This window comes from Camelina sativa, chromosome 15 (assembly GCF_030686135.1).
Source record: "Camelina sativa cultivar CO46 ecotype springtype chromosome 15, ASM3068613v1".
Classification (NCBI taxonomy): Eukaryota; Viridiplantae; Streptophyta; class Magnoliopsida; order Brassicales; family Brassicaceae; genus Camelina; species Camelina sativa.
Window position 1 is genome coordinate 25,150,636 of NC_141894.1, and position 10,061 is coordinate 25,160,696.

Here is a 10,061-nt window from a genome sequence, read left to right on the forward strand (position 1 = left end):
TATCAAAAGATTTTGTGACGTTAGAAAAAGTTTTTTACTTTAATTGGTTGTTGGAGCAAGCCATTTTGAGATAGCAAAAAGACGTGAACATGTTCTCTCCACACAGGAAGAAGGCAGAGCTGAGGTTCTCTCTATAGTGGAGAAGGTTGGACGAAAGGTTATTTCCCCAAGGGAGAAAGGTGGAGGAGGTTGGACGCAATGTTATCTCCCCAAGGGAGGAAGGCGGAGCCAAGGTTCTCTCCACGGTGGAGGAGGTTGGACGCAAGGTTCTCTCCATAAGGGATGAGGGCGGAGCCGAGGTTTTCTCCATGGTGGTCATACATTATTGTGATGATACATCATTGATTAGTATATTATGTAATATATTTTTTATTCAAAATATTTTTTGAGCTGACAATTTTAGTAATTAAAAAATTATGCAGAAGTGAAAATAAAATAGTTGGCTTAATGTGTTCATATAGACATTTTCTAGGTGGTGATAAAAATATATTTGTAACATAAAGTATATTTAGGTGCCTTCCCGCGCGCAAAGCGAATGGGCGCTGGGCCAGCACCAGAAGTGGATTTACTATTAAAAATACACTTTTAATAGTAACACACATCAAAGATTTGTAAATGGATATAAATCAGTGTATTATAACAAAAATAGAATTTATAAATAACGTACAACAAATTTTAATATATTTTTATTAAATTTAATTTAATTTATAAAACTAAAAACCCGCACATCGGGTGGGTCCTCATCTAGTATATATATATATATATATATTAGTGGATGTAGTTATGGATGATTTATATAGGTTATGTCCACACACTGTTGTTTTTTCTTTTTTGGTAAATTGCTTGTCTATCGAATAGATAGGAGAAAACAAGTATTTGACAATTCAATAAAAAATTACTTATTATTATTAATTATAATAAAATGTTATTTTATTCTTCAAGTTACTATTATTAATTAAGTGAAATTATTAAAATACAAATATTTTACGTTTATCGAAGTTTTTTCCATTTTTCTGGTGGATTAGATTATAGAGTAGCACCATCATTCTATATGTGAATTATAACAACACCGCTTACTTGTACGGTTGTACCCACAAGATAGTAACATGAACCAAATCATATTTTAATGGCATGGGACTCAAAACAGAGCACAACGTCATCCATCATCCCTTAAGGAGAAAAAAAAACAAACCCATCATCATTTGTTCACTTTTTCTTTTGGGCAAAGCATCACTTGTTCACTAGAAATGATAATTGCATGGTAAATTTTTCTTGCAACGACTTTGAATAATCAAAGTCTGACATTTCATTGAAAACAGTCTTGTGGTGGCTTGTTAACTAAACGCTATCTATGAAAATGATGCAACGGATAACGTCGTGATACAAGTGAAGATAGGATTCAGAATTATTCTTTGCTAACTCTCTCTCTCTCTCTCTCTCTCTCTCTCTCTCTCCTCTCTCTCTCTCTTCTCTCTCTCTCTCTCTCTCTCTCTCTCTCTCTCTCTCTCTCTCTCTCTCTCTCTCTCTCTCTCTCTCTCTCTCTTCTCTCTCTCTCTCTCTCCTCTCTCTCTCTCTCTCTCTCTCTCTCTCTCTCTCTCTCTCTCTCTCTCTCTCTCTCTCTCTCTCTCTCCCTTTATGAGTTTTTTCCTAAATCAGCAGTTTGTGTTTTAGGTTGCTTAGGTTTTCTGGTCAATTAAGCTTTTAATACTTAGTTATCAAAAGAACATCATTTAGATTTGAAATTACATCATTCTTTTAAGAATTTCTTCCAAAAAAAAAAACAAAACCAGTATCTTGACTTGTTAACTAAAAACAAAAGACTTTGAGAGAGCACAGCTGCATAGAATAATCAAAGTTTGTTTTTGGAATAAGGATCTTAATTAGACAAATATGACAATTCGTAAAACATAAGATTAAATGGTAACTAGTAAAAATCTAGAAAGAAAAATACTTAGGTTCACCTCCTCTTTTTTAACCAATCAAAATCTTCTATACATTATTTCATTTAAAAAATAAATTAAAACTAAATTAAAAAACAAAACAAAATAAGGAAACAAATTTCGTATACTTTTAATTAAGAAAAGTTAAATATTGGTTTGGTTTATATTTTTAAAATTAGAACAAAATTATATGTCGGTTTGGGTTTACAAATAAGATGATTAGAGTTTTGATTTTACAATTAAAAACGAAATTATATGCCGGTTTGGGTTTAAAAATAAATGGTTAGAGTTTAGATTTTACAGTTAAAACAAATTATATGTCGGTTTGGGTTTACAAATGAGGTGGTTAAGATTTAGATTTTATAATTAGAACGAAATTATATGTTAGTTTGAGTTTACAAATGAGATGATTAGGGTTTAGATTTTACAATTAGAACGAAATTATATGTCAATTTGGGTTTACAAATGAGATGGTTAAGATTTAAAAGAGCGGATTAAATTTTTAATTTTATAATAATGTGTACAGAATTTATTTTCTTATTTTATAAGAAAGTGAATGAAGAAGTTCACCCCTAGGAGTGAACCCAAGTATTATATCATTTTTTAGAATCATATCATTTTGTTTTCTTTGAGGGGTCAAATCTTATCTATATAATACACAATTTATGGAAGGAAAGAGAATAAAAACAAATAAAATGAATTATTGCCAATTTACATGTTGCTTCCAAAATTAAAACCCACGTAAAATATCCATTTTCCTCATCAAATTGTTATTCGGTTTATTGACTTGTCTTTCATATTAACTAATTGCATTTGGATGTGGTTTATTCGTTTTAAAAATAAAAGACGCAATTAAATATAACAAAATGTGCTAAACAAGTTTTTTTTGTTAATATATTTTTAATAATGATTTAATTTATTTAGATTATTGATCATGAATTTTGAGTATCGAATAATATTACTTATTTTTAAATAACCATAATTTTCGTTTTTACATTTTTCATCATAAATTTTATTTTCAAGGAAAAAACGTTAATCAGAGTTTTTACTGAAATAATTTGAATATCCTGATTATAAATTAATATTTTAATTTTCTTGATTATACAAACTTAGCTAAAAAAAAGAGATGGCATAGTTTTATTTTTCTTTTTTGGACCAAAGATGGCATAGTTTTAGAATAAATATTGTCAGCAAGAAAACAGTTCATTAACTCTTTTCCTCTATGCGGGCGGAAGAGAAAAATGACTAGTTATGTTTATAATGTTCTGGCCCTTTAACTCTTTTCCTCTCATTTCTCAGTCTTTACAAAATTTGAAATATTTTTTTAATACTAACTAAATCATGTGCTTTTATGAAAATGGAAAAGAGAGTTTTCTTTGGTTAAAGCGGTATATTTGAAAAACTAGAAATGAGAAGTTTTTTTTTTTCAGAAGCTGGAAAGGATTTACGGTCTAAGTAAACGTAAAAGCTGGAAAGGATTCTCAAATACCTTTTGCTTAATTAATCTACAAAGGAAACCGTTTGGCGGAAGATTGACCAAGAACTAACTGTCAAACTGATGGCTCATAGAAAAAGCTTCGAACCAAAACCTCCTTTAGGTTTGGGAAGGTTTCGCAAGTATTGATATGAGGGAGTGCCAAACTATCTGTGACGGATGGTTACAACGACATAAGCTCCATTCCAGTGATCAACTGAGATTTTAACTACTTAAGAATTAGATAATTACCATATTTATAACAGAGAAGAGAGAAACCTAGAGTTGAATTTTAGTTTTAGGAGGACCTTTTAAGTTTATCATCATATATCATAGCGCTAAGTTGAATTAAATGGATAGTTCTGCTCTTAATTATTTGTATTATTTAATAAATATTGATAACATCCTACATATGATGCTTCTTATTGAATTATATATAGACACGTCGTTTATGTACGTGTGTTATGTATATGCATGATCACGCATTAGTAAGGCTTCTGGTTCGCATAGTTCCCAGGAGGACTATAGTTGCAACTGATGATGGTTCCACCATTATTACACCTCACTTTAGCACATCCGAGTTTCACTGAATTCCTCCAAACAACCTGAGTGTAATGACCGCAAACTCCGTTGCACGTGTTGGAAGCGTAGTTGTAGTTAGCCTTCTCGTTAACCCACATGTTCACAGCCGAGACGCCAGACAAGTCGCTGCTACCCCAGGACAAATTCTCTCCGTAAGGCCCACGCGAGTGTACGAGTCTGCAGTTGCCTCTTAGTTGCTCTGCGTAGCTCCGAGCGTAAGCAGCAACCGTCTCGTCCCACTGCATGGAGCCTACGCCTACCGCTGCTCGTGCCTGGTTGTGAACCCTTAGATAGTCTTGTGGGCTGTCTTGAGCCTTGGTAGGAAGAACAAGAGCACCTACAAGAGCTACAAAAACTATTAGGAATCGAGAATAGCTAATGAAATTCATTTTTCTTAGTTGAGGATGGCTATTTCCAAGCTTTGTTGTGTTATGATCTTGGGGTTCGCAAGCATGGTTTATATAGAGATTTGGAAACTATAACGCATTTTGTGCGAACACAAAAATAAACGACGTTTTGGGTAAACACAGATGGTCCATATGAACATTTTCCTAGCAATTGTCCGTATGAATAAAAACTGAACTATTCTTTGTCAATTTTCAGCAGTATGAATATTTTTGGTAATATCCCTAGTAATCGTTTTTTATTTGCTTTGTCATTTTAAATATATTTTCGTATTTTTTTTGTTGTTGTATTGCGTAACACAAATTAAATTTCTTAATAAAAAGAAAAGAAAGAGGAAAAAAAATTTGAATGAAGTTTATTAAGGTAAATTCATTTATATATGTTTCATGTCATTCAGTTGTTCTTTTGTTATTCTTAAGTCTTTGCACAAAAAAAATTCTAAAGTCTTATATTTGGAAGTGATCAATATGTTATAGTTTATCAGAAATACTAGGTTTTCACCCGCGGTACACCGTGAGACTTAATTATAAATTATTGTATTTTAAATAGAAAATTTTAATTTATTTAATTTTTAAATACCGAATTAATTAACTTTTATCTAATTAATTTATAATATTGTTTAGAATATTTTTCTTTTTCTTACATTTAATACAGTTTATAACCTAATTACATTAAATTTGTTATTAGATAGAATATAAAATTTTAAAACACTTAGTTTTGTTTTCTATAATTAAACAGAGGTATATGCATATATGGTATTTTAGTGTATATTTTTATGTGTATACAATTTTTTTTTAATATTAAGAATGTGTTGTAGTATGTGTAATATTTTGTAGTTTATATATTAAATAATTTATAAGTTAATTTTCCAAACTATGATTACAAATCTATAGTATATGAAATAAACTAGTTTTAGTGTTGGTTCTATAGTCCAAACTCATCATGCTAGGCAGATCACACAACATGTTAAAAGATTTTTAATCCACAAAAACTCATCATATGAAACCCGTGAAAGTAAAATATAGTATGTGAGGCTGAAAGTCATTTTTTATGAAATCAGTTTTTCAATGTTTAAAGAACAATACCTCTTCACTCACCTCCTTATAAAATAAGGAAATAAAATCTGTATACATGTATAATTATGTTTGTTACCTTTTAAAACACTTAGTTTCTATATAAAAAAATCGAATATAAGTAGAGTTAATTTGTTTATTAAATTAATTATTTAATGTTAATGGCATGCCTGTAAATAAGTGCCAACTTTAATATTTATTTTCATAAATGTGTCAAAAAATGTATATATAGATTTGAATCTAATGAAAATATCAAAATAATATAGAAAAATCATATAGCACCTTTTGCAAATGTTTACGCAATTAAGATTATACTTAGAGTCAATTATCAAAATAAATAAATGAAAAGTCATAAAGAATTGTCTTCTAGTGTTTCATGCATGTGAATATCTCTATCCCTCTTGCCTATAGCTGAAAAGTCGTGAAGAATATATGCCGCCACATCTATGACGTAACTAAAACAGTGACGACATAGACAAAAATCAGAAATAGGATAGTTTTGGGAGTTTGACAAAAAAAAAAAAAAAAAAGGATAGTTTTGGGATTTGGATATAACATCGTATACTGTATACACTTGAGCCATTATATACACCTTTTGTTTTTGGCCAAACACTTGATCACCCATTGACGATGACTAATTGGTTTCGTAGTTGATGGGTGCATCTGTGCATGCACTCCTTACCAAAATATCACAATATGCAATGGTTTAAAATTTTCAATCGAGATGTGAATGTGATTCTAACCTTATTTTATCTCCAGTCGTATAACTAATTCTGTACCACCCATTTCTAGGGATTTCTAAGCAATAACACTAATTTTAAGTAAAAAAAAAAGGTAAAAGTATATATGCTGTCATATTCAATATGATATATATCACAACTAGGTACTAACCCGTGGAGAACCGCAGACTAAACTTTTTTTTAATAAAAATTTGTAATAATTTATTTTATTATTATGTTATTTATAATAGTTTGTGATTAAAAATTTAGTTTACTTATATTCTAATTTTTGTATTTTAAAAATGTTTATTGAAAAATGTTTGTGAATAAATTTTTTTAAACCTTTGTCAACTAAACACAATTCTTACTAACATGTAAAAAATAACAACTAAATATAGCTAGTAAAAGTTATAAAAAGCCAATTTGAAAACAAAATTCATTGTTTTTTTCTGTGGTTTCTTTTTCTTGTCTGTAATAATTTTAACCTATGGTGAAAATTTTTTTTGATAAAATTTGTAGCTGTATATTTTATTCGATTTGGTTTTTAAAATGTTACCTGTTAATTTTTTTTTAAGTACGAATTATTTTTGATTCTAATAGATTTTTTTTACTTTTCTACAATTTATTTTATTTGATGTGTCCCAGATTTTCATTTTTACTTAATTTTATTTATTTAATTAATTAATTAATCTTAATTAAGTTTTTTTAATGGCAATTGAATGTAGTTTTTACACATTTTAAGGTTAGTTTCATATTTGTACTTCCCAATTAATATAGTAGGATAAAATTTGTAGTTTTAGATTTTATTTGATTAGATTTTTAAAAACTTAGCTGTTAACTTTTTTTTTAATACAGATTAGTTTTGATTCTAATAGATTTTTTTTTACTTTTCTACAATTTATTTTATTTAATGTGTCACTGATTTTTGTTTTTTAATCAATTATATTTATTTAATTAATTTTAATCTTGATTAAGTTTTTCTAATGGCAATTGAATGTATTTTTTACACATTTAAGGCTAGTTTCATATTTGTACTTCTCAATTAATATAGTAGGATATGAAAGTATTTTTAAAGAAAATAATTAACATGTTATACCAAAATTATAAAAATTAACTAGATGGTTACCCTAGAACAATCATTTAGCACTTAACTTGATATAATGTTAAATGAAGAATTATTAATTTGGATATAAATTTTTTTTTGTAAATGACTATTTTCCTGATAAAATTAATTATATGTAATATTATTTCTAAAAGAAAAGATAATTAGTTAGCAAGTATCCTACTATATTAATTGGGAAGTACAAATATGAAACTAACCTTAAAATGTATAAAAATACATTCAATTTCATTAAAAAAACTTAACTAAGATTAATTAATTAATTAATTAAATAAAATTTATTAGAAAATGAAAATCGGGGACACATCAAATAAAATAAATTAAAGTAAAAAAAAATCTATTAGAATCAAAACTAATTCTTACTTGAGAAAAAATTAACAGGTATGATTTTAAAAACCAAATCGAATAAAATATATACAGCTACAAATTTTATTTAAAAAAAAATTTCATTACTGATTAAAATTATTACAGGTAAGAAAAAGAAGCCACAGAAAAAACAATGAATGTTGTTTTTAAAGAGACTTTTTAAAATTTTTACTAGCTATATATATTTAGTTGCTCTTTTTTACATGTTAGTAAGGATTGTGTTTAGTTGACAAGATTTAAAAAATTTTATTCATTACATACAAATGTTTTATTGACAGATTTTCAATAAATATTTTTAAACTATAAAAATTATAATATAAGCAAACCAAATTTTTAATCACAAACTCTTATAAATAACATAATAATAAAATAAATTATTACAAATTTTTATTAAAAAATGTTCAGCCCGCGGTTCTCCGCGGATTAGTATCTAGTATATTGTAAGGAAGATAACAAGCCACATTCTTACGTTTTGAAAAAGAAAATGAAAAAATATATATATATTCCTACGTATTATTATTCTCTTTGCTTCTCCTCAAAGATATTCTTTGCATAGGGAACACAATTTACTTCAAACACTTTTCTCATGCAATACAATATATATATATATGTATATTGATCAATGATCGTCATATTTGTCCAACGTACTCAACCTCAATCGTCTTAATAAATGACTCTAATAAATCGCTCAAAAGCATTTATACTTCTCATAGGATTCTTCATCTCAAGTTTGCTATTATGTGTCTCACAAGCTTCCGTTGTTTCATCGGGAGATTTTAACAAAGACTTCTTCGTGACATGGTCTCCTTCCCACGTTAACACCTCCAATGATGGTCGATCAAGAACCCTTAAGCTCGATCAAGAATCTGGTATTGAACATTCTCATTCACTGTCTCGATCCTTCTCTTTTAATTTTTCTGGTAGCAAGAACTTTATGTTTTGTTATTAGGAGCTTCCTTTGCTTCCACCCAGACGTTCTTGTTCGGGCAGATAGATATGAAGATCAAACTTATCCCAGGAAGTTCTCAAGGAACCGTTGTTGCTTATTATGTAAGAAACCTTCTCCACTTCTCCAACATCCTAACAGGTACACATGAATGAACTAATAATTATTTCAATGATTCAACAGATGACCTCGGATCAGCCAAAACGGGATGAGATTGACTTTGAATTCCTGGGAAACGTTAACGGACAGCCTTACATTCTTCAGACAAATGTCTATGCCGAGGGAATTGATAACCGTGAAGAAAGGATCCATCTCTGGTTCGACCCAACCAAGGACTTTCACACTTACTCTATCTTATGGAACATTCACCAAATTGTGTAAGAGTAGTTAACAAAAATCTCTTTCGCTATGTACTCCAAGATGCTTAAGAATGTTGTTTTGTTGGTTTTAGATTTATGGTGGATCAGGTTCCCATAAGATTGTACAGAAACCATGCGGATAAAGGTGTAGCCTACCCAAGGTTGCAACCTATGAATGTACAGGCGAGTCTATGGAACGGTGAGAGCTGGGCTACACGCGGTGGGCATGACAAGATTGATTGGTCAAAGGGCCCATTCGTGGCATCCTTTGGGGATTACAAGATAGATGCTTGTGTTTGGAAAGGCAGCCCAAAATTGTGTAATGCAGAGAGCAATGAAAACTGGTGGAACAAGAATGATTTCAGTTCTTTGACAAGAGTGCAAAAGAGATGGTTTAAATGGGTGAGAAAGTATCACCTGATTTATGACTATTGCCAAGATTATGGAAGGTTTAATAACAAGCTCCCCAAGGAATGTAATTTTCCTAAATATTGAATTCGCTTTTCAGCTTTTTACCTTTTTATTCATTTATTAGGCGATGAATCTCTTTTATAAATTGCTTTGTGTTCTGTTATAGTAATTATAATTAGAAAGAGTTTAAGTTATAATTATTTAAAATGTTCTAAAGACCAAAACATCTTATATTAGATTATATTTTGTACATGAAATTTCAAATATGTGGATTAAGGTGATTATATGATTGCAAATAATGGTTGCAATTAAATTTATGTCGTAATGCAATTAAAAATCTGTGAAACAAATGATAAATTTTAATAATAAGAATAACTTGTTGAGATATCAACGTGCATAATTAGAAATCGTATTACCATAATTTCCCACCTCACTTGAGAGTTTCCCACTAATACACTGCTCATTGGCAAATCTCACTCTAGGAAAAAATGCAGTTCAAGCTAATGTTGGTCCTGAATTTTTTCCCAAAAGATATGGGACTTTGAGACTACTGGTAAAACAACCTAACATACATGAAATTTTGATAAAGATCCACCAGGTTTAAGAATGCACACGAGCAAAGGCAGTTTTTATTCATTCATAAATTGTACCCAAAAAAAAACATGA

General features: G+C 29.3%; 2 protein-coding genes across 2 annotated transcripts; one reads left to right on the forward strand and one right to left on the reverse strand.

Moving 5' to 3' along the window:
- Positions 1 to 3,777: 3,777 nt before the first annotated feature.
- Positions 3,778 to 4,530, reverse strand: LOC104747322 (pathogenesis-related protein 1). The gene has a single exon (XM_010468943.3). The coding sequence runs from the start codon at positions 4,383 to 4,385 to the stop codon at positions 3,900 to 3,902; it is 486 nt and encodes a 161-aa protein (XP_010467245.1). The 5' UTR covers positions 4,386 to 4,530; the 3' UTR covers positions 3,778 to 3,899.
- Positions 4,531 to 8,027: 3,497 nt separating this feature from the next.
- LOC104747323 (putative xyloglucan endotransglucosylase/hydrolase protein 10) lies at positions 8,028 to 9,611 on the forward strand. Its single transcript, XM_010468944.3, has 4 exons — positions 8,028 to 8,548; positions 8,629 to 8,729; positions 8,809 to 9,002; positions 9,077 to 9,611. Exons 1-4 carry the CDS (start codon positions 8,350 to 8,352, stop codon positions 9,477 to 9,479), a joined length of 897 nt encoding a protein of 298 aa, XP_010467246.1. The 5' UTR covers positions 8,028 to 8,349; the 3' UTR covers positions 9,480 to 9,611.
- Positions 9,612 to 10,061: the final 450 nt, after the last annotated feature.

Coding starts and splice junctions, on each gene's coding strand:
- LOC104747323 (XM_010468944.3), top strand. CDS start 8,350: ATGACTCTAATAAATCGCTCAAAAGCATTTATACTTCTCATAGGATTC. Junction 8,549..8,628: donor TAAGCTCGATCAAGAATCTG/GTATTGAACATT, acceptor TTTTGTTATTAG/GAGCTTCCTTTGCTTCCACC. Junction 8,730..8,808: donor GAACCGTTGTTGCTTATTAT/GTAAGAAACCTT, acceptor ATGATTCAACAG/ATGACCTCGGATCAGCCAAA.
- LOC104747322 (XM_010468943.3), bottom strand. CDS start 4,385: ATGAATTTCATTAGCTATTCTCGATTCCTAATAGTTTTTGTAGCTCTT.